The sequence below is a fragment of the Bison bison genome, unplaced genomic scaffold, assembly GCF_000754665.1.
Source record: "Bison bison bison isolate TAMUID 2011002044 unplaced genomic scaffold, Bison_UMD1.0 scf7180017864309, whole genome shotgun sequence".
In the NCBI taxonomy this organism is placed as follows: domain Eukaryota; kingdom Metazoa; phylum Chordata; class Mammalia; order Artiodactyla; family Bovidae; genus Bison; species Bison bison.
Genome location: NW_011494881.1, coordinates 3,250,595 through 3,275,995, shown reverse-complemented (window position 1 = coordinate 3,275,995; position 25,401 = coordinate 3,250,595). Strand labels below are relative to the sequence as shown.

At 40.1% G+C, this 25,401-nt stretch overlaps 1 protein-coding gene across 1 annotated transcript in view; it reads right to left on the bottom strand.

The window, feature by feature from the left end:
- The window catches only part of KIAA1279 (KIAA1279 ortholog), a 56,494-nt gene that overhangs the window by 12,542 nt on the left and 18,551 nt on the right, over positions 1-25,401 (bottom strand). Inside the window, exons 3-5 of the mRNA XM_010852202.1 lie at positions 5,088-5,167; positions 4,620-4,803; positions 1,991-2,075 (exon numbers count right to left, since the gene is read on the bottom strand). Of these exons, the coding sequence (XP_010850504.1) occupies positions 1,991-2,075; positions 4,620-4,803; positions 5,088-5,167 (349 nt within the window). The remainder of the gene's footprint in view (positions 1-1,990; positions 2,076-4,619; positions 4,804-5,087; positions 5,168-25,401) is intronic.

Below are 25,401 nucleotides of genomic sequence, written 5' to 3'. Positions count from 1 at the left end.
AATTGCTGGATCACATACAGCTCTATTTTTATATTTCTTGCAGAGCTTCCATACAGTTTTCATAGTAGTTACACCAATTTACAATACCACCATAGTGCACACGGGTCCCCTTTTCTACACCTTCACCAAAACTTGTTATTTCTTCTTGATAATGGCCAATTAATACATGTGAAGCGATAGCTTGTTTTGGTTCTGACTGGCTCAAATACACATGCTGACTGTGCTGTGATTTATAAAACTAAGTGAAACACTATAATTAAAACTAGATATTTGGACACATAATATATATAGTATTCCAACCAAAAACGTATAATCTGAATCTTAGTGTAAGGAAACAAACACCAAATGGTAGAAAAGCTATAAAATAAGAGGTCTATATTTTTTCAAAAATGCCTGATGAAAGAAAAGCTGAGGAACTGGTCCAGATTAAAGACGACTAAAGAGATGTGACAACTACTATGGAAAACAGTATGCAGGTTCCCTAAAAAACTGAAAATAGACCTACCCTATGATCCTGCAATCCCACTCCTGGACATATATCCAAAGAGAACCATAATTCAAAATGATATGCACACCCCAATATTCACTGCAGCACTATTTACAATACCCAAGAAATGGAAGCAAGAATGGATAAACAGAAGAATGGATAAAGATCTGGTACATATATACAATGGATTATTGCTCAGACATAAAAAAAAATGAAACAATGTCATCTGCAGCAACACGGATGGACTTAGAGATATGAGTGAAGTCAGAGAAAGACAAGTATCATATGCTATCACTCATATAGGAAATCTTAAAAACGGTACAAATGAACCTATTTATAAAATAGAAATAACAGGGAGGAAAGCAGGGCAGGGAGGGACAAACTGGGAGACTGGGAATGACATACACACGTTCTCTCTCTCTCTCTCTCTAAGTCGCTTCAGTCGTGTCCAACTCTGTGCGACCCCATAGACGGCAGCCCACCAGGCTCCGCCATCCCTGGGATTCTCCAGGCAAGAACACTGGAGTAGGTTGCATTTCCTTCTCCAATGCATGAAAGTGAAAAGTGAAAGTGAAATCGCTCAGCCGTATCCAACTCTTAGCGACCTGCAGCCTACCAGGCTCCTCCGTCCATGGGATTTTCCTGGCAAGAGTACTGGAGTGGGGTGCCATTGCCTTCTCCGGACATATACACATTACTATATATAAAACAGATAACTAATAAGGACATACTGTATACCACAGGGAACTCTTCTCAATATTCTGTAATGACCTATATGGGAAAAGAATCTTTACCATCTGAGCCACCAGGGTAGCCCCTGGGAAAAGAATCTAAAGACTGGATAGATGTATATGCAAAGCTGATTCACTTTGATGTACAGCAGAAACTAACAACACTATAAATCAACTATACGTCAATAAAATTTTTTTTTAAGTACTAGAGAAACTAGCTGAAACTCCAGTACTTTGGCCACCTCATTGGAAAAGACTCTGATGCTGGGAGGGATTGGGGGCAGGAGGAGAAGGGGCCGACAGAGGATGAGATGGCATCACCGACTCGATGGACATGAGTTTGAGCGAACTCTGGGAGTTGGTGATGGACAGGGAAGCCTGGCGTGCTGCGATTCATGGGATCGCAAAGAGTCAGACACGACTGAGCGACTGAACTGAACTGAGAGAAACTAGTACTATAGAGAAACTGCTACAAAGGATGTTATGGAGACAGCTGCTAAATATGAATTATAGATAAAAGAACTGTATCTATGTTACATTTCCTGTTCTATGATTATGTAAGAAAATATTTTTCGGAAAAACTCGCTGAAGTATTAGGGGGTAATGGAGCCTAAACATATCTGCAAATGAGGCAAATATAAAAATTTGGTGAGTTCAGATGGGCCTATGGTAATTCTTTGTTCTGTTCTTGAATTTTCTAAATTAACATGATTTCAAAAATAAAATGATTTTTTTAAAAGTTATATAATGAAACATGTACACATAAACTTACTGTCTTCTGTGGTTCGGATCTTTCCAATTTGACCAAAAATGACATTAGCAGCTGATAAACAGTGTCTGGCCTCCATAAAGCATTGCTGTTGCAGAAATAAGAATAAATTCAATTATTACAAAACCTTATTTGCAATAGATACTTGCATAGTCTCTTAATATGGGAAAAGCTATAAATTCAGGTAAAAAACACTACTAAGGAGACCCTGTATGGTAACTAAACAAGAAAGTATATAAGACATGTCTGAATATTATTTGGTTAAAAAACTATCTTAAAGATTAAAATAACAATACCCTCAAACTCTTAATAATCCAAACTGCCTGGAGAAATGCTTGCTGATTGGAAACTAGCCCCTTCAGGAATCAGTCAGCAGAAAAGAACGGCTGTCATCCTAGAGTCCACCACGCATCCACGTCCTCTAAGCTTCAGTCTGAATAGCCGAGTTACATTCTGTCAACGGACTGGAAGATTTCATCTTTTTCAAGTTTAGAGATCCCCTTTAAATCCAATCATTCAAAGGCAAGCAGGATAAATACTGATAAGAGATTCCTGTCTTCTGAAATCTTTCCAATTGTACACATAATGAGGCTTCCCAAGTTTTGAAGTCAACAGACTTCCACAGACAAACTCTATGGAACTGCTTTACCAACACAGTTGAAGACTTCACAATCAAACCAGGGCATGGTAAGCTTCTCAAACCCTTGGAGAAGATCTCCTTGTTACTTACTTTACATGTGTCATGTAAGTCACAGGAATACTCGGCAGAAGTACCAAGTTAAAAGTCAGATTTTAGTTGGAAGCCACCCTTGTTAAATGTCTATTTCATATTAGTAACACTGATTTTGCTAAGGTGGTTTTTAACAGTTGACTATGACTTTAAAATCTCAGCACTCAATGTATCTCCCCATTATGGTAAATTCAGAAGCCATCTTGAGCACAGCTGGGTACCATGTGGAGTACTAGCCCAGCAGTATCTACAGATCAAAATATTGGTGTTAAACCTCAAAATCCAAAAGAAAGTTACAGTTTACATAAAGAAGTTTTAATTGTTGGTCTGTGACTTCTTATTCATTATCACTTCAGCACTGTCCAGACTGGTTATCTGAAAGCAACCACTGTTAGAACTAACAGTGAGTGTGCATGGTGTCCCCTACGTGGCTGGTAAATGTGGGACTTTAGCACCTGCAAGGCAGGGACTCACTACGTAGCAAAACCTCATGGAACCAGATGAAATGACAGTGACATAAATGACAATTGTATTTAAAAAAAAAAAAGAAAGGCTCAAATCTCTCTTCACATTATAACTTAGCTAGTTGGAACAAAACTTACAAAACACTTTGGTAAAAAAAGAAAAAATAAAAGCACAGGGTGGGGGGACGTCCTCATGAAATTTACTGCATGCTCTACATAAGCAATGCTTAACAACTTTAAACTTGTAATTACACTTTAACATCTGGATATCTTAGTACAATTACAGTGAATGATTTTAAAGTTGCTAAACAAAATAAGGTGCTTCTGGGAACTATTTTAAAAAGTGCCACAAGCAGAAGCACCAGGCAAGTTTTGATGATCACAATGAAATGAATTAATGAGATTTAGATTTAACTGAATGCTCTGATATATGCAATAGCGTTACTTACACGCTTGATCTTAGACCAAAGTCCTAGAAGCGATGCTGTAGTCACCACAGCCCTTTCTCTCCTGCTAATAGCTTTTCTGAATGAAATTCTGTGGGACAATACTTTAAACACAGGGCGCATTTATAGAACCAGCACTAACAAGACACTTAGGAAGGATATAGGCCCAGTAAGGATACAGCAGCAGATAAAGAGAGATCTAAGAAGGAACTCTGATAAGCAAAGAATTACCAAAGTTTCAGAGGCATGTGAATTCAAAATACAAAGAAAAGTTATTTCTATTACTGAGATATTGAGAATTAATACAAAATCTGGCTGGAAAAGGAGGCTTTAAAGTGTTTTAGCATTAAAAATCCTTTTAAGGGCTAAAAAACTGAAAAGGTCAATTAAGAATATATCTACATAAAAAAATAAAAAGATATCTACATAATTCAGGATAATTCTGAAAGCAATGAAGAAGCTCAAATTTGTCCTTGTGTAATACTCTAGGAAAAAATATAACCACCCAGAACTCTGGAACTGAGCAAGACATTCCCAACACAGAATAAGTTTCACAAAGGAGTTAATTCTAAAGAATAACTGAGAGCATTACATGCTTCTATCAAAGCCCACATTTAACAGTCAGCTTCCTCAGACAAATTCTCACACTTGCCAGATTACCAATGCATAAAGATAAAGTTAAATCTACAAGATAAAATCTGCAACTTAAGGTAACATTTCAGGAAAACAGAGATAGCCTGCCTGTATCAAAAAAGAATTGGTCTTAAGCAACATGTAGGACATAGTAAAATTATTTTAAGATTCAAAAGGATTATTGCAACAAAAGCTACAAACTTGAGTACACTGGCAAACTGGACTGCATTTTTCTATTTAGTTTACATCATAAACGACAAGCTATCTGTTTTTAAAAGATGACATTTTCAACATTCTTTCAGTTCTATTTTTATACACATATTGGTAACTCTGGTAGGTAACTACTCTGAGTAGCTTACCTTATTGATGTAAAACTGTGACAAGGTAGCAGCATTAATAGCCCACTCCATGGGATGGTAGGCGTTGTGCTCAAGCTGGCGTTTGAGGGTACTGTGGCAATAATGGGCAGCCTTCTCAAACATTTCCATATGCTGGTAGACTTGAGCCAGGTAATACAGATTATGAGTGTAAACCTTCTCAAATCTATAAAGGAAAAAATATCTCTGTAACAGTGTATAATTTATAAGGAACTTTCAAATCTATCAAATTTATAAGGAACTTGTTATCTTGACCCTCCAGTTCGTATGACTACTGTATTTGACAGATAAGGAAACTGAGTCCCAGATATAAACTGGGTAACGCATCTAGGAAGTGGCAAATGAAGGTTTTAATCTGTAACCTTTGCCTTGAAAGAGAAAATATTGAGCAATCATCTCAAATACACTATGTGGAAATACCTGTGAGGGCTGATCTCTAGACCTGCTCACCTTTTTGATCTCTCCTGTTCAGGAAGTTTCTCTTCTTCAGGAAGAAAATGCTCAGTAGGGTCAAGAGGAGGACTCCCAATCTGCAATCAAAGAAGAAGAAACTAAATTTTTACTGTAAACACCAAGCGCTTTCCTCTGGAGGAACTTGAGAAATCAAATTTGATTTTTTTTTTTAATTTTTACTTCATTTTTAACTAGTTTATTTTCACATACTATCTAAGAAGTAACTTCTTAACAATAATCTTAGAGTCAAACAAATAAAAAGAGAATACATACAAGCTCACACTTAACAATACTTTATTTTTTAACAATACTTTAATTACTGCTCAGGAGAACTTCAAATACACTTTAAAAATCTTTCATTTTTAGAGATGTATAATTCTATAGGTATCTTAAGTCTTAATCTTCTCACAAACAAAAGCTCTTCTGAAAACTTACATAAGCATGACGTGTAACAAAATGTATATAAGTCCTCAGAGCAATATTGTTCTAAGCTAACCACCAGTAAAAATCAAAGTTTCCAATATTTATTCCAATATTGTCAGGGAAACAAGGACAGCATACACAGATTACCCCCCTTTCAACACAGGGAAATTAAAGTCAGTTATTCCATCATTTATTACCTTGGGCAAGTTACCCCATCTCTTGTTATGTTTCCTCATCTATAAAGTAAGGATAATAAACATCTACCTCAACAAGTAGTTATGAGGATTCACTGAATTAATACATATAAAAAACCATATAATCTCATCTGAGGTCTTCCAAAAAAAGCTGCTGCTGCTAAGTCGCTTCAGTCGTGTCCAACTCTGTGCGACCCCATAGACAGCAGCCCACCAGACTCCCCCATCCCTGGGATTCTCCAGGCAAGAACACTGGAGTGGGTTGCCATTTCCTTCTCCAGTGCGTGAAAGTGAAAAGTGAAAGTGAAGTCACTCAGTGTGTCCGACTCTTCGAGACCCCATGGACTGCAGCCTACCAGGCTCCTCCACCCATGGGATTTTCCAGGCAAGAGTACTGGAGTGGGGTGCCATTGCCTTCTCCGTCCAAAAAAAGCAGAACTACTTAACCACTGCCTCATTCTACTTCCAAGAGGACAGGCTCATCTGCCTTAAACTAAATTCACTAAACTTCAAATAGCAACCATGGTTTTCGTTAAAAAAAAAAAAAAGTGACCTTATATTCTGGATGCAAACATTAAAAGGATCACTTCTGTTCCTAGAATTCACAAAAAGTAAGAATGGCTAAGACAGGAAGCAAGGCCTAAGGCAAACTAAGTATTCTTCAGAAACCTCCTTAACAACTTTGAGGGCTGTTTTGAATGCTTAGCCCTGTCCTGACGAGAGGAATTAATGTATTCTTTATGTACATACTATATCACACATCATACTGTAACGCAAACCAGTCTCTTAAATAAAAAAGAGGTACAATTAAGAACAAAGAATTTTGCTATGTGTTTTATGTTTTTATATTAATACTAGTATTTAATGAAATATAGGTAATAGTATTAAATGAAATGACATTAAATGCTAATTAATACTAGTATTTAATGAAATACAATCTTCACATTTTAAACTAACAATGTCATGTGTAAGACTATGATCCTAAACTCATAAAGGCAACAAACACATCAATCTGGCTTTGTGAGGCTCTGCCCTTAGCACTTTATGAGGAAATTTTTAAAACTAAGGTAGAATATCCACAGCTTTTAAAATTCAATTTGGTGATATATTCCTCAGAAAAAGTGTTAATGGCCTAAAAATGCACATTCAAAAATGTACGTTAAACTAATCAAAAATGGTCAGACAACCTAAAAAAAGCATTTTCTGAAAAGAAAACACACAACTAAGAGGCACATGAAAACATGCTCAAAACTGTTTTCTAATAATAACTGGAAAAATTCAACTCAGAATTAAAAACGAGACATCATCTCAAACCACTCAGAAAACCCATCATCAAAATTTCTACAAACAATAAAAGCTCAAGAGGGTGTACAGAAAAAGGAACACTTCCACACTGCTAGTAGCAAAGTAAACCGGTACACCTACATGAAAAGGAGTACAAAAGTGCCTTTAAAACATTTAGAAAAACACACCTACTATATGCTCCAGCAGTCCCACTCTTAGAGAGTAAATGGGAGAGAAGCAGACTTTGAAAAGACACAGGCACGCAACATGCACTGCAGCACCTATTACAACAGCGAAGACGCGGAAGCAACAAATGTTCATGGACTGACGCACAGGTAAGGAGGTGGAACATGTGCACAATGCAACTTGACTCAGGCATGAAAGATCGTGATCATGCCAACCGCCAGAACCTACGTGAAATAGAGAGAATCCTACTAAATGAAGCCAGAAAGGCAAACGTTTTACATCACTTGCAGGTGTAATGGGCACGCCCCATGAGCTAACTGGGAAAACAGATGCAGACACTTCAGAACCAAATTTATGGTAACAATAGGAAGCGGGGAAGGGATAAATTAGGAAATTGGGATGAACAAATACAATTACTACCCACAAAACATAATTAACAACAAGTGATATTCTACAAAGGAAGACCTAATTAACACTCTTTAGTAACTGAAATGGGAAAAGAATCTGAACATACAAAGATGTATGTATATGTAAAACAGAAGATTCTGTACACCTACATCACCCACAACATGTACTTAAATGTTACTCCAATAAAAAATTTAAAAGTTAACACAAAAGAGAGCTACCCAAAGGCAAATTTTGGGGTGGTGCTTCTGGAGCATTCCACTCTACAACCCAAAAGCAGGACTTGCTCTAAGGTTCAATGTGTGCTTGCCAGGGAAAACAGGGCTGAGGATGAAGAAATGCTGCCCACATGTGGCCGCTTCAGGCAACAGCAACTTGAAAACTACTGCCTCAGTTCAGTTCACTTCAGTCGTGTCCGACTCTTTGCGACCCCATGGACTGCAGCACACCAGGCTTCCCTTTCCATCACCAACTCCTGGAGCTTGCTCAAAGTCATGTCCATTGAGTCAGTGATGCCACTAGTCATCTCATCCTCTGTCTTCCTCTCCTACCTTTAGTCTTTCCCAGCATCAAGGTCTTTTCAATGAGTCAGTTTTTCACATCAGGTGGCCAAAGTATTGGAGTTTCAGCTTCAGCATCAGTCCTTCCAATGGATGTTCAGGACTGATCTCCTTTAGAATGGACTGGTTGGATCTTGCAGTCCAAGGGACTCTAAAGAGTCTTCTCCAACACCACAGTTCAAAAGCATCAATTCTTCGGCGCTCAGCTTTCTTTATAGTCCCACTCTCACATCCATACACGACTACTGGAAAAACCATAACCTTGACTAGACAGACTTTTGTTGGCAAAATAAGGTGTCTGCTTTTTTATATGCTGTTTAGGTTGGTCACAGCTTTTCTTCCAAGGAGCTAGCTTCTTTTAATTTCATGGCTGCAGTTACCATCTGCAGTGATTTTGGAGCCCCCAAAAATAAAGTCTGTCAGTGTTTCCACTGTTTCCCCATCTATTTACCATGAAGTGATGGGACTGGATGCCATGATCTTAGTTTTCTGAATGTTGAGTTTTAAGCCAAATTTTTCACTCTCCTCTTTCACTTTCTTCAAGAAGCTCTTTAGTTCTTCACTTTCTGCCATAAGGGTGGTGTTATCTGCATATCTGAGGTTATTGATATTTCTCCCAGCAATCTTGATTCCAGCTTGTGCTTCATACAGCCCAGCATTTCACATGATGTACTCTGCATGTAAGTTAAATAAGCAGGGTGACAATATACAGCCTTGACGTACTCCTTTTCGTATTTGGATCCAGTCTGTTGTTCCATGTCCAGTTCTAACTGTTGCTTCCTGACCTGCATACAGATTTCTTAGAAGGCAGGTCAGGTGATCTGGTGGTCCCATTTTTTTAAGAATTTTCCAGAGTTTGTTGTGATCCTCACAGTCAAAGGCTTTGGCATAATCAATAGAGCAGAAGTAGATGTTTTTCTGGAACTCTCTTGCTTTTTCAATGATCCAGCGGATGTTGGCAATTTGATCTCTGGTTCCTCTGCCTTTTCTAAATCAAGCTTGAACATCTGGACGTTCACGGTTCACATACTGTTGAAGCCTGGCTTGGAGAATTTTGAGCATTACTTTATTAGAGTGTGAGATGAGTGTAACTGTGCAGTAGTTTGAGCATTCTTTGGCATTGCCTTTCTTCGGGATTGGAATGAAAACTGACCTTTTTCAGTCCTTTGGTCACTGCTGAGTTTTCCAAATTTCGTGGGATATTGAGTGCAGCACTTTCACAGCATCATCTTTCAGGATTTGAAATAGCTCAACTGTTGAAATAGGGATTCCACCACCTTCACTAGCTTTATTCATAGTGATGCTTCCTAAGGACCACTTGATTTCTCATTCCAGGATGTCTGGCTCTAGGTTGATCGTGATTATCTGGGTTGTGAAGATCTTTTTTGTACAGTTTTCTGTGTATTCTTGCCACCTCTTCTTAATATCTTCTGCTTCTGTTAGGTCCATACCCTTTCTGTCATTTATTGAGCCCATCTTTGCATGAAATGTTCCCTTGGTATCTCTAATTTTCTTGAAGAGATCTCTAGACTTTCCCATTCTACTATTTTCCTCTATTTCTTTGCACTGATCACTGAGGAAGGCTTTCTTATCTCTCTTTGCTATTCTTTGGAACCCTGCCTTCAAATGGGTATATCCTTCCTTTTCTCCTTTGCCTTTCGCTTCTCTTATATTCACGGCTATTTGTAAGGCCTTCTCAGAAAACCATTTGCCTTTTTGCATTTCTTTTCCTTGGGGATGGTCTTGATCCCTGCCTCCTGTTCAATGTCACAAACCTCCAACCATAGTTCTTCAGGCACTCTGTCTGTCAGATCTAATCCCTTGAATCTATTTGTCCCAGGGGAACTGAATATTCACAAGCACCCGTGGGCTGTGTATGGTACCTGTTCTCTAATATTTCCAAGAGTAAACAAGCAAAAAGAAATAAACATGGGGCACACTTTCAGGAAGACAATTTCAACAGGTAAGTGCAACTTACAGTGTTAAAAAATAAAGCACTCGCAAACATACAAGACATGGTGAATTATTAGAGACATGCAAACCACAATCAAGAAAGGTATCCCCTTCTTAGTGGGCTAACTAGCCATAATCAAGACATCTCCAGACAATAAAAGCTACAAATGGGACTAAGATAAGGGGACCCTCCTACGCGCTGCTGAAATGTCAATGGTAACAGCCACCAGAGAGAACAGTGAAAAGTATCTTTAACAACAGTAAGAGTACAGCTGTCAAATATTTGGTCCTACTCTTCAGAGTATGTGAACCACAAACCAGACCTCGAAAAGACAGGGGCCCAAACACGCACTACAGCACCACTTACAATAGTCAGGACATGGAAGCACCAAAATACACATCACCAGAAGAGTCGATACGGAAGAGGAACATACGGTGCAATCTGAATAAGGCATAAAAACTGCACACACCAACTGCTAAAACACAGCTGAACCTAGAGAGAATCCTACAGGGTGAAGTCAGACAGAATTAGGAAGGCAAAATCATATGCTACCACTTATCAGCGCAATTTAAACAAGCATACCCATGAACATACCCATAAACAAGCATACCCATGAAAAGACTGGAGAGACTTGAAAACTACATTTATGGTAACCACAGGGGGAAAAAGTGGGGAAGGGATAAATTAGGAGGGTGGGATGAACAAATACAAATCATTGCCTACAAAGCACATGATTAAAAAAAGAATATCAACCAAGGGAGGTCTACTCAATACTCTGTATTAACCTATCTGGGAAAAAGAATCCAAACAAGTATATATGGAAATATTCTTCAAGAGATGAGAATACCAGACCACCTTACCTGCCTCCTGAGAAATCTGGATACAAGTCAAGAAGCAACAGTTAGAACCAGACACGGAACAACAGACTGGTTCCAAAATGGGAAAGGAGTACATCAAGGCTGTATATTGTCACCCTGCTTATTTAACTTATATGCAGAGTACATCATGTGAAATACCAGGCTGGATGAAGCACAAGCTGAAATCAAGATTACTGGGAGAAATATCAGTAACCTCAGATATGCAGATGACACCAACCTTATGGCAGAAAGTGAAGAGGAACTAAAGAACATCTTGATGAAAGTGAAAGAGGAGAGTAAAAATGCTGGCTTAAAACTCAACATTCAAAAAACAAGGATCATGGTACCCGGTCCCATCACTTCCTGACAAATAGATGGGGAAACAATGGAAACAGTGACAGACTTTATCTTCTTGGATTCCAAAATCACTGCAGATGGTGACTGCAGCCATGAAATGAAAAGACACTTGGTCCTTGGAACGAAAGCTATGACCAACCTAGACATCTTAAAAATATTAAATGTCTCTGCATATTAAAAAACAGAGACATTACCTTGCTGACAAAGGTTAGTACAGTTAAAGCTATACGGTTTTTCCAGTAGTCACGTACAGATGCGAGAGTTGGACTATAAAGAAAGCGGAGTGCTGAAGAATTGATGCTTTTGAAGTGTGGTGCTGGAGAAGACTCTTGAGAGTCCCTTGGACTGCAAGGAGACCAAAGCAGTCCATCCTAAAGGAGATGCTGAAGCTGAAGCTCCAATACTTTGGCCACCTGATGCAAAGAATTGACTCATCCTGATGCTGAGAAAGATTGAAGGAAGGGGAAGACAGAGGATGAGATGGTTGGATGCCATCACCAACTCAATGGACATGAATGACTTTGAGCATGCTCCGGGAGTTGGTGATGGACAGGGAAGTCTGCGTGCTGCAGCCCATGGGGTCACAAAGAGTCAGCCACGAATGAGCAACTGAACTGATTTATATACGTAACGGGAAAAGATGCTATACACCTAAAATACACAAAACACGTGTTTTGATGTTACTCAAAAAATAATAATACAAAAAGAGATAACAAGGCACAAGTTTCTGGGTGATACTTCTGGCACACTGCATTGTAATTTAAAAACCCACACCAGGACTTGCTCTAAGGCTCTGGGAGCTCCAGGGTAACAAGAGCTGAGAAAGAAGAAATGCTTCTGCCATGTGGCCAATTCCCGCAACAGCAACCTGAAAACCATTGCCTAAAGGAAAGAAAGAATATTCACAAGTACTGGTGGGTTTTATGTATATGATACACGCCCCATAATTTCCAGGAGTTGAGTAAGTGAAAACAATTAAACCCAGGGAACACTTTCAAGAAGTCAATTTCAACAGGAAAACACCACTCGAAGTGTTTAAAAAAAAAAAAAAAGCACCCATAAACATACAGACTGTGGTACAGTATTAAAGACATGAGCCTCAAAACTAAACCAGGTATACCTGTGCACTGTTCAAACGGCCATAATCAAGAAGTTTACACACAGTAACTGCTACAATGGGGTTAAAAAAGGAGATCGTCCTATGTTGCTGCTGAAATGTCAATGGCAGAAGCCACTAGAGAGAATAGAGAGAGCAGTGTAAGAGTGCTTGACCAGTAAAACCACAGCTGACAATGATCTGGTAGTCCCACTCACAGAAGTCAGTGCACAGCAAACCAAAATTCGAAAAAAACACGGGAACTCGGAAGTGCTCTTTAGCACCTTTTACAAAAACCAACACAGAGAAGCCAAAAAATTTTTCCATTGACAAACAAATGGATAAAGAAGAAATGCAAATGTTCACCATGCAATCTGATTCAGGCACGAAAAAGAATATGATGGTGTCAATTCCTGGAACCTACCTGAAACTAGAAATAATCCTACTAAGTGAAGTTCAGCAAAATTCAGAAAGGGAAAAATCATAAGACATCAATACAAGTGCAATTCACACATACACACCTATGCACTAACTGGGGAAACATAACGGAGTCAGAGATCTGAACATCAGCAGGGAAGGGATAAATTAGGAACTTGGGATGAACAAAATCTATTTCTAAAAAGCAGATAATAAGGAGTGACATCTACCACAGAAGGTCTAATCAACACTGTGTAATAATCTAATTGGGAAAAGAGCCTGAACATACGAAGACGTATGTATACGTGTAACACAAAAACATTCTGTTCACATACAACACACAAAACATTTAAATCTTACTCCAATAAAAAATAAAAATTAATACAAAAAAGAGGTAACGACACAAGCTGTTGAGTGCTTCTCCTAGCACACTGCACTGTAATTGGCAACCCCAAAGCAAGTCTTGCTGTAAGACTGACCACTTGTAGGAGGAACCAAGGCTGGGAAGTAAGAAATGCTGCCGCCTTGTGGTCACATCCGCAACAGCAACCTGAAAACTATTGCTTGGGGGAACAGAATATTAACAAGCACTGGTGGGCTGTATATGGTACCTTCCCTCCAAAATTTCCAGGAGTAAGTAAATGAAAACAATTAAACACGGGGCACACTTTCAGGAATTTTAATTCAATTTTAACAGGGAAGTACAACTCACTGTTTAAAAAAGAATAAACCACGCAAAAACAGGGAAAATATGGTGATTTAGACATATGCAACTCAGAACTGCAATGAGTTATTCCCTTGCACAGGTCAAAATGGCCATGATCAAGAAGTCTACAGACAATAACTGCTACAATGGGGTTAAGAAAAGGGGACGCTTTTACAGAGGAGCTGAAATGTCAAAAGGTAACAGCCACTAGAGAGGACAGTATAAACGCGCCTTGAGAAGTAAAAACACAGCTGACAATGATCCGGTAGCCCTACTCCTAAGCGTATGTGCACAGCAAACAAGACTTTGAAAAGACATGGAAGCCAAATAAATTTTCCATCAACAAACGAATGGATAAAGAACTGCAATACATTCATAATGCAATCTGATTCAGACATGAAAAAGAAGGTAATCATGCTAATTTCCAGAACCTACTTGCAAAGAGAGATAATCCTACTAAGTGAAGTAAGCAAAATCAAAACGTCAAAAATCATATGATATCACTTATATGTGAAATTTACACATGTACACCCATGAACCAACTGGGAAAACATAAACAGAGTCAGAGACTTGAAAATCAGATTTATGGTTACCACAGAGGAAAGAAACAGGGAAGGCATAAATCAGGAGCTTGGGATGAAAAATACAATCTAGTTCTACAAAACATCATCAATAAGGAGTGATCTACCAACGGAGGTCTAATCAACACTCAGATTCTGTTTGGGATGAGAATCTGAAGATGCATAGATATATAGATATAAATATATGTAACATGAAAAATTCCACACCAACAACACAAAGTGTATTTCAATCTTACTCAAAAAACAAAAATGAATTTAATACAAAAAAGAGGTAACAACACAAGCTGTTGGGTACTTCTGGCACGCTGCACTGTAATTTACAACCCCAAAGCAGGACTTGCTCTAAGGCTCTGTCCCCTTGTTGGGTTAACCAGAGCCAGGAATGGAGAAATGCTGCCACCTTGTGGCCACTTTTCACAACAGCGACCTGGAGGTACAGAATATTCACAAGCACAGGTGGGCTTGTGAATGTACCTGCCATCCAAAATTTCCAGTAAAGCAAGCAAAAACAAACATGGGGCACACTTTGAGGAAGACAACTGAGACAGAGAAATACAACTCATAAGTGTTTATAAAAGAATAAAGCTCCGGAAAAAAAATGCAAAATAGTTATTTACAGACATGCAATCCAGAACTGCAACAATGTATCACCTCACACCAGTCAAAATGGCCATGATCAAGAGTCTACAGACAATAAGGACTACAAAGGGGTTACGAAAAGGGGACTCTCCTAAGGTGCGACTGAATATCAATGGTAAAAGCCATTAGAAAGGACAGTATAAAGTGCCTTGAGAAGTCAAACCCCAGCTGACAAATGATCCGTTAGCTCCACTCTTAAAGATTATGTGCACAGCAAACCAGACTTCAAGAACACACAGGTATCCAATGCATGGGCACATTTAATAAACAAGAGACAGAAGCCAAAAGCACTTTCCATCAACAAACCAACGGATAAAGAACTGCAACATGTTCACAATGCAATTTGATTCAGGCATCAAAAAGAATGTACATGCCAATTTCCAGAAATTACCTGAAACTAGAGATAATCTAGTACTCTTAAAGAGTACACGTGAGTACTCTTGCCTGGAAAATCCCATGGACGGAGGAGCCTGGTGGGCTGCAGTCCATGGGATCGCTAAGAGTTGAGCACGACTGAGCGACTTCACTTTGACTGTTCACTTTCATGCATTGGAGAAGGAAATGGCAACCCACTCCAGTGTTCTAGCCTGGAGAATCCCAGGGACGGGGGAGCCTGGTGGGCTGCCGTCTATGGGGTTGCACAGAGTCGGACGTGACTGAAGCAACTTAGCAGCAGCAGCAGAGCCATCTTACTAACTGAAGTAAGCAAGAATCAGAAAGGAAAATCTATTATGGTATCACTCAGAGGTACAATGTAAACAGGCACATCCTTGAAATAACTGGGAAAACATAAACGGACTCAGAGACTTGAAAATCAAACTTTTGGTTTCCACAGGAGAAAGCAGGAGGGAAGGGATAAAATAGGAGCTTGGAATGAAAAAATACCATCTATTTCTACAAAACAAATAATCAATAAGGAGAGATACCTACCAAGGGAGGTCTAATCAACACTCTGCAATAACCTAATTGGGAAAAGAATCTGAACATACATACATATACGTATATGTCTCAAACGAAAAATTCTGTACACCTAAACACAAAAAAACTTGTATTCCAATGTATTATGGCAAAAAATAAGAGTTACTTTAATACACTAAAGAGGTAACAATACAAGCTGCTGGTTGCTTCTTCTGGCACACTGCACTGTAATTTCCAGCCCCAAAGCAGCACCTGCTCTAAGGCTCTGTCCCCTTGCCCTGCCACCAGAGCTGGGAATTAACAAATGCTGCCTCCCTGTGGCCACTTCCCACAACAGCAACCTGAAAAATATTGCCTAGGGAAACAGAGAATTCAGAAGCACTGCTGGGCTGTATATGGTGCCTGCCCTCCACAATTTCCAGAAGCAAGTGAAAACAATGAAATAGGGGGTACACTTTGAAGAATGTTTCAACAGGGAAGTGCAACTCACAGTGTTTAAAAAAGAATAAAGCACCACAAACGTGCAATATGGTGATTTATAGACATGCAACCAACAACTAAAAGGTTATCCACTCATACCTTTCAAAATGGACATGATCAAGAAGTCTACAAAGAATAACTGCCACAGTTGGGATTTAAAAAAAAAGGTACCCTCCCCTATGGTGCATTTGAAATGTGAGCAGTAACAGCCACTAGAGAGAACAGTATAAAATTCCCTTAAACACTCAAACCACAGCTGCCAACGACACGGTAATCCCACTCTTAAGAGTATGTGCACAGCAAGCCAGAATACAAAAGACATGGTCACCCAAAAGTACACTAGAGAACTGTTTGCAAAAACCAAGATCTGGAAGCCAAAAAATACTCCACTGAGAAACGAACGGATAAAGAAGAACTGAAACATGTTCACAATGCAATCTGATTCAGGGATGAAAAAGAATGTAACCATGCCAATTTCTGGAGCTCACCTGAAAATAAGAGATAATCCTACTAAATAAAGGAAAAAGAAACAGAAAGGCAAAAGTCACATATCACTTACAGGTGCAACTTACACATGCACACCATGAACTACCTGGAAAAACACAGATGGAGTCAGAGGCCTGATAATCAAACATACGGCTACCACAAGGGGAAACATACGGTTACCACAAGGGAAGAGCAGGGCAGGGGTAAATTAGGAGCTGGGGTGAACAGATGCAATCTATTACCTACGGAACATATAATAAATAAGATCGATACCTACACCAAGGAGGTCTAATCAAAACTCTGCAACAATCTAACTGGGAAAAGAATCTGAACATATGTAAACATACGGATATGTCTGACATGAAAATCTCTACACATAACAACACACACAATGTGTATTTCAATCTTACTCCAGTAAAAAATAAAAATGAATTTAATACCAACGGAAGTAATACAAGCTGTTTGCTGCTCCTTCTAGCACACTGCACTGTAATTTGGAACACCAAGCAGGATTGCTCTAAGGCTATGTCCGCCTTGGGGGGAACCAGAGCTGGGCGTGAAGAAACGCTGCCGCCTTGCAGCCTCTTCCCACAACAGTAACCTGAAACATCCTATCCTCACGCACCAGGGCCTGTAAAAGGTATCTGCCCTCCAAAACTTCCAGGGGTAAGAGAACTAACCACGGGGCATACTGTCAAGAAGACAATTTCAAAAGGGAAATACAACTCACAGTGCTTAAAAAGAATAAAGCACCCGCACACATGTGAAATATGGGGATTTAGAGACACGCAACTCAGAAGCACAACAAGGTATCCCCTCCAAACGGTAAAATGGCCACGCTCAGGAGGTCTACGGACAATAACTGCTCAATGGGGTTAAGAAAAGGAGATTCTCCTATGGTGCGGTTGAATGTGAACAGTAACAGCAACCACAGAGAACAGTATATATTAGCTTCAGTGGTAAAACCACAGCTGCCAGACGATCTGGTAGTCCACGCTGAATCATATAAGAACAGAAAACTGGAATTCAAAAAGACACGGACACCTAAATGTGTACTGTAGCACCTTTTACAATAACCAAGACGTGAGCCAAATGAATTTTCTATCAACAAACATCTTGATAAGGAGGAACTGGGATATATTCACAAAGCAATCTAACTCAGGCATGAAAAAGAATGTAATCATGACAATTTTCAGAACCTACTAAATTAGAGATAATCCTAAGTGAAAGTCATATGATATCACATATAGGTGCAATTTACACATGCACAACCTTGAACTTCCTGGAAAAACATAAATGGAGTCAGAGACTTGAAAATCAAACTTTTGGTTACCACAGGAGAAAGAAGCAGGGAAGGGATAAATAAGGAGCTTGGAATGAAAAAACACAATCTATTTCTACAAAACAGATATGAATCAATAAGAAGGGATATCTACCAAAGGAGGTCTAATCAACACTCTTTAATAAGCTAACTGGGAAAAGAATCTGAACATATGAAGATATATGTATAGGTCTAATACAAAAAAGTTCATACACCTAAACACACACCACTTGTATTCCAAGTGTACTCTGATAAAAGGTAAGTTACTTTAATACACAAAAGAGGTAACAATACAAGCTGCTAGTTGCTTCTTCTGGCACACTGCACTGTAATTTCCAGCCCCAAAGCAGCACTTGCTCTAAGGCTCTGTCCCCTTGCCCTGCCACCAGAGCTGGGAATTAATAAATGCTGCCTCCCTGTGGCCACTTCCCACAACAGCAACCTGAAAAATACTGCCGAGGGGAAGAGTATTCAGAAGCACTGGTGGGCTGTATATGGCACCTGCCCTCCAAAATTTCCAGAAGAAAGTAAGTGAAAAGAATGAAACACAGGGCACACTTTGAAGAAGACAATTTCAACAGGGAAGTATAAATCGCGGTTTTTAAAAAAAGAATAAAGTACCAGGAAACATGTGAGATATGGTTATTGATAGACTGGCAACTGACAAAGATGAGGAAGCCACTCTCACTGGTCAAAATGGCCATGATCAAGAAGTCTACAATAACTCCTACTATAGGGTTTCAGAAAAGAGATCCCTCCCATGGTGTGGCTGAAATGTCAATAGTAACAGCCACCATCAGATCAGATCAGATCAGATCAGTCGCTCAGTCGTGTTCGACTCTTTGCGACCCCATGAATCGCGGCACGCCAGGCCTCCCTGTCCATCACCAACTCCCGGAGTTCACTGAGACTCACAGCCACCATAGAGAACAGTAAAAAATGTTCCTTAACCAGTAAAACCCACATCTGCCAAATAATCCAGTAGTCCCATCCTTAAGAGAATGGCACAGCAAACCAGAATTTGACAGACTTTGGCAAGCAAAGTGCACTACAGCACCTTTTACAACAACCAAGACATAGAACTAACAAAACTTTTCCATCGACAAACGAATGGATACAGAAGAACAGCAAATGTTCACAATGCAATCTGATTTACGCGTGTAAAAGAATGTCATCATGCCAATTTCCAGAACCTATCTGAAACTAGAGTTAGTACAACTAAGTGAACTAAGCAAGAATCAGAAAGGCAAAAATTATACAATATCACTTACAGGTGCAATTTACACATGCACAGCCATGAACTATCTGATAAAACATAAACAGAGTAACAGTTGAATATCAAACTTATGGTTATCACAGGGGAAAGAAGTAGGGAAGGTATAAATTAGGAGCTTGGGATGAACAAATACAATCTATTACCTATGAAAGAGACAAGAAACGATATCTACCAAGGGAGGTCTAATCAAAACTCTGTAGCAACCTAATTGGGAAAAGAATCTGAACATACATTCAGTTCAGTCCAGATATATGTATATGCGTAACGTGAAAAATTCTGTACAGCTACAACAATCTGACTCGATGAAACAATAATTTAAAACCAAAAAAAGGGAACAAAGTAAGCTTTTTCTGGCACATTGCACTGTAATTTACAAAGCAGGATGGTTCTAAGGCTCTGTTGGCTTGTGGGGTAACCAGAGCTGGGAATGCAGGAATGCTGCCACCTTGTGGCCATTTCCCACAACAGCAGCCTAAAAACTATTGCCTCGGAGAACAGCCTCTGTTGGACTGTATAAGGCACCTGACCTCCAAAATTCCCAGGAGTCAGTAAGTGAAAACAAACATGGAGTACACTATCAAGAAGACAATATCAAAGGGAAGTACAACTCACAGTGTTAAAAACAGAACAGAGCACCCGCAAACATGCAAAATGTGGTGATTTAGAGACATGCAACTCAGAACTGCCACAAGGTATCCCCACGCAGAGGTCAAAACGGCCAAATCCAAGAATTCAGTAGACAGTAACTGCTACAATGGGGTTAAGAAAAGGGCACCCTCCCCGTGGTGCGGCAGAATGTCAATGGTAACAGCCACTAGAGAGAACAGTATAAAGGTGCCTTCAACAGTAAATCCACAGCTGGCAAATGACCCGGTACTCCCACTCTTAAGAGTAAGTGCACAGCAAACCAGACTTCGAAAAGAAAGAACACCCAATGTGCAATGCAGCACCATTTACAATAACCAAGACATGGACCAAAAAATTTTCTATTGAAGAACGGATAAAGAACTGCAACGTCTTTAAAATGCAATCTGATGCACAGATGAAAAAGAATGCAATCATGTCAGTTTCCAGAACATACCTGAAACTAGAGATAATCCTATTAAGTGAAGTAAGCAAGAATAAGAGAGGCAAAAATCATACGATATCATTTGTAGATGCCCTTTACACATGCACACCATGAACCACCATGGTTTCATTATGTGGGTGAAACATAAACAGAGTCAGAGAACTGAAAATCAAAGTTACGGTTACCACAGGAGAAAGAAGGGGGGAAGGGATAAATTAGGAGCGTGGAATAAACAATCTATTACGTACAAAACACATAATTAATAAGGAGTGATATCCACAAAGGGAGGTCGAGTCAACACTCAAACTAATAGCAAAAAGAATCTAAACATATGTAGATATATGCATATCTATAACACAAAAAACTCTATACACCTACACATGTACATGTATTTCAATCTTACTCCAAAAAAAATTAAGCAGCTGCTGGGTGCTGCTTCTGGCACACTGCTCTGTAATTTGAAACCCCAAAGCAGGACTTGCTCTAAGGCTCCATCCTTGCTCAGGTAACTACAGCTGGGAATGAAGAAATGCTGCCGCCGTGTGGCCACTTCTCACAACAACAACCTAAGACTTCCCCGGGGTAACAGAATATTCATGTGCACTGGTGCGATTCTATGGTAACTGCCCTCCAGAATATCCAGCTGTAAGTTAAGCGAAAACAATTAAACAGAGCACACACTTTCAAGAAGACAATTTCAACAGGGGAGTACAACTCACAATGTTGGAAAAAGAATAAAGCACCCAAAAACATGTGAAATAGGGTGATTTAGAGACAAGCTCTCAGAATTGCAAGGAGGTATCCGCTCGCACCAGTCAAAATGGCCATGACCAAGAAGTCTACAGACAGTAACTGCTACAGTGGGGTTACGAAAAGGGGACCCTCCTCTGGTGTGGATGAAATGTCAATGGAAACAGCCACTGGAGAGCTCAGTATAAAAGTGCCTTTAGCTGCCAAACGATCCAGTACTCCCACTCTTCAGAGCATGTACACAGCAAACCAGAATTCAAAGGCCATGGGCACCCAACATGCACCACACCACCTTTCATAATGACCAAGACAAGGAAAGGAAAAAAATTATCCACTGACAAACAAACGGATAAAGAAGAACTGCAACATGTTCACAATGCAATCTGATTCAGGCATCCAAAAGAATGCAATCATGCCAATTTCCAGAACCTACCTGAAACCAGAGATAATGCTACTAAGTGATGTAATGAAGAATCAGAAAGGCAAAAATCCTAAGCCATCACTTTCTGGTGCAATTTACACATGCACAGCCTTCAACCAGCTGGGAAACAGAGTCAGAGACATGAAAATCAAACCTTCAGTTACCACAGGAGAAAGTAGTGGGGAAGGGATAAATTAGGAGCTTCAGTAGAATAAAACAACCTATTTCCACAAAATAGATGATCAACCAGGAGCAGTATTTATGAATGGAGGTTTAATTAACACTCTGTAATAACCTAATTGGGAAAAGAATCTGAACATACGTAGATATATATATGTGTGTGTAACATTAAAATTTTGTACACCTAAACAGATGCAATTCTGTACACCTAAACACAATCATACTCCAGCAAAAAATACTAGTTACTTGAATACACAAAAGAGGTAATAATACAAGCTGCTGGTTGCTTCTTCTGGCACACTGCACTGTAATTTCCAGCCCCAGAGCAGGACACGCTCTAAGGCTCTGTCAGCTTGCCAGGGCAACCACAGCTGGGAATGAACAAATGCTGTCACCCTGGTCACTTCTCACAACAGCAACCTGAAAAATACTGCCTAGGGGAAGAGAAGGGGTTTCCCTGGTTGCTCAGTGGTGAAGAACCTGCCTGCCAATGCAGGAGACATGGGTTTGATCCCTGGGTTGGGAAGGTCCCCTGGCGAAGGAAATGACAACCCACTCCAGTATTCGTGCCTGGAGAATCCCATGGACGGAGGAGCCTGCCCAGGTGGTGCTAGTGGTAAAGAAGCTGCCTGCCAATGCAGGAGACGTAAAAGACACAGGTTCAATTCCTGGGTCAGAAAGGTCCCCTGGAGAAGGGAATGGCAACCCACTCCAGTATTCTTGCCTGGAGAATTCCATGGACAGAGGAGCCTGGCCGGCTATAGTCCATAGAGTCACAAAGAGTCGGACACAACTGAAGCGACTTGGCAGGAGAACAGAATATTCACAAGCACTGGCGGGCTGTATGTAATACTGAGTCAGTGAGTAAAAACAAGGTAACCCAGGACACACTTTGAAGAAGACCATTTTAAAAGAAGGTACAACTCACACAGTTTAAAAGGGAATAAAGCACTCATGAACACATGAATATGGTTATTTAGAGAGATGCAACTGAGAACTACGAAGACGTAACCACTCCCACTAGTCACAATGGCCATGATCAACAAGTCTACAGACAATAACTGCTACAATGGGGTTTAGAAAAGGGGACCCTCTTATGGTTCTGCTGAAATGTCAATGGTAACAGCCCCTAGAGAGAACAGTATACAAGTGTCATAAACAGTCAAACCACAGCTGCCAAATGATCCCGTACTCCCACTCTTAAGAGTATGTGCACAGCAAACCAGAATTCGAAACACAAAGGCATGCAAAAGTGCACTATAGCACCTCTAACAATAACCAAGACATGGGAGCCAAAAAAACTTTCCATCGACAGTCTGACAGATAAACAAGAACTGCAGCATGTTCACAATGCAATCTGATTAATGCGTGAAAAAGACATCATCATGCCAATTTCCGGAATCTACCTGAAATTAGAGATAATCCTAAGGGAAGTAAAAAGAAACGGAAAGGCAAAAATTATATGATATGACTTACACGTGCAATTTACATGCACACCCATGAACTAACGGGGAAAACAAATGGAATAAGAGACTTGAATGTCAAATTTACGGTTGTCAAAAGGAAAGGGTAGGGAAGGGATAAACTAAGAGCTTGGGATGGACAAACCCAATCTACTCTCTACAAAACAGATAATCAATTAAGAAGCAACATCTACCAAGGGAGGTCTAATCAAAACTGTAACAACCTAACTGGAAAAGAATCTGAACATACATAGATATATGCTTATGTGTAACACAAAAAATTCTGTACACCTATACACACACAACATGTATTTAAATCCTGAGTAAGATTGAATAATATAATGAAAAATAACAATTCAAAACAAACAAAGGTGAAACACAAGCTGCTGAGTGCTTCTTCTGGCACACTGTACTGTAATTTGCAAAGCCAAAGAAGGACTGCTCTAAGGCTCTATCCACTTTTGTGGGTAACCAGAGTTGGTAGGCTGCAGTCCATGGAGTCGTGAAGAGTCAGACATGACTGAGAGACTTCACTTTCACTTTCACTTTCATGCATTGGAGAAGGAAATGGCAACCCACTCCAGTGTTCTTGCCTGGAGAATCCCAGGGACGGGGGAGCCTGGTGGGCTGCCGTCTATGGGGTCGCACAGAGTCGAACACGACTGAAGCGACTTAGCAGCAGCAGCAGCAGCAGCAGCAGAGTTGGGAATGAAGAAATGCTGCCGCCTTGTGGCCACCTCCCACAACAGCAACCTGAAAACTATAGCCTAGGGGAACAAACACAGGTATGCTGAACATGGCACCTGACTTCCAAAATTTCCAGGAGTAATTAAGTGAAAACAATGAAACATGGGCACACTATCACAAACACAATTTCAACAGGGAAGTGCAACTCACCATGTTTAAAAAAGAATAAAGCACCCACAAATGTGAAATATGATGATTTAGAGACATGCAACTCAACTGCAATGAGGTGTTTTTGAACTGTGCTGTTGGAGAAGACTCTTGAGAGTCCCTTGGACTGCAAGGAGATCCAACCAGTCCATCTTAAAGGAAATCAGTCCTGAATATTCATTGGAAGGGCTGATGCTGAAGCTGAAACTCCAATACTTCGGCCACCTCATGCGAAGAGTTGACTCATCTGAAAAGACCCTGATGCTGGAAAACATTGAAGGCGGGAGAAGGGGACGACAGAGGATGAGACCGTTGGATGGCATCACTGACTCAACGGACATGAGTTTGAGTAAACTCCAGGAGCTGGTGATGGACAGGGAAGTCTGGCGTGCTGCAGTCCATGGGGTCACAAAGAGTCGGACACGACTGAGCAACTGAACTGATCTCAAAACGGTCAAAATGGCCATGATCAAGAGTCTACAGACAGTAACTGCTACAATGGAGCCAAGAAGAGGGGACCTTCCTACGGTGTCGCCGAATGTCAACAGTAACAGCCACGATAAGTAAAACCACAGCTGCCAAATGATCCCGTAGTCCCACGCTCAGTCATATGTGCACGGCAAACTCGAATTCCAAGAGACGAACATGCACAGTAGCACCTACTGCAATAAACAACACATGAAAGCCAAATGAAATTTCCATCTACAAATGAATGCATAAAGAACTGCAACATGTTCACAATGCAATCTGATTCAGGCATGAAAAAGAATAATCATGCTGATTTCCAGAACCTACCTGACACTAGATACAATCCTAATGAGGGAAGTAAGCAAGATCAGAAAGACAAAAATCATATGACATTCACTTATAGGTGCGATTTACACATGCACACCCATGATCTAACTGGAAAACAAAAACAGACTCAGAAACTTGAAAACCAAATTTATGGTTACCACGGGGGAAAGAGGTGGACAACGGGTAAATTAGGAGGAAAGGCCAAACAAATACAAACTATTACTTACAAAGCACAAAATCAAAAAAAAAAAAAACAGTATCTACCAAGGGAGTTATACCCAACACTCTGTATCAACCTACATGGGAAAAGAATCCAAACATGCATAGCTATATGCATATGTGTCATAGTAAAAGTTTCTGTGCATCGACAACACATACAACATTATTGCAACGTTATACCAAATAACGGAGAAGGCAATGGCACCCCACTCCAGTACTCTTGCCTGGAAAATCCTATGGACAGAGGAGCCTGGTAGGCTGCAGTCCATGGGGTTGCTAAGAGTCGGACACGACTGAGCGACTTCCCTTTCACTTTTCACTTTCATGTACTGCAGAAGGAAATGGCAACCCACTCCAGTGTTCTTGCCTGGAGCTGACCG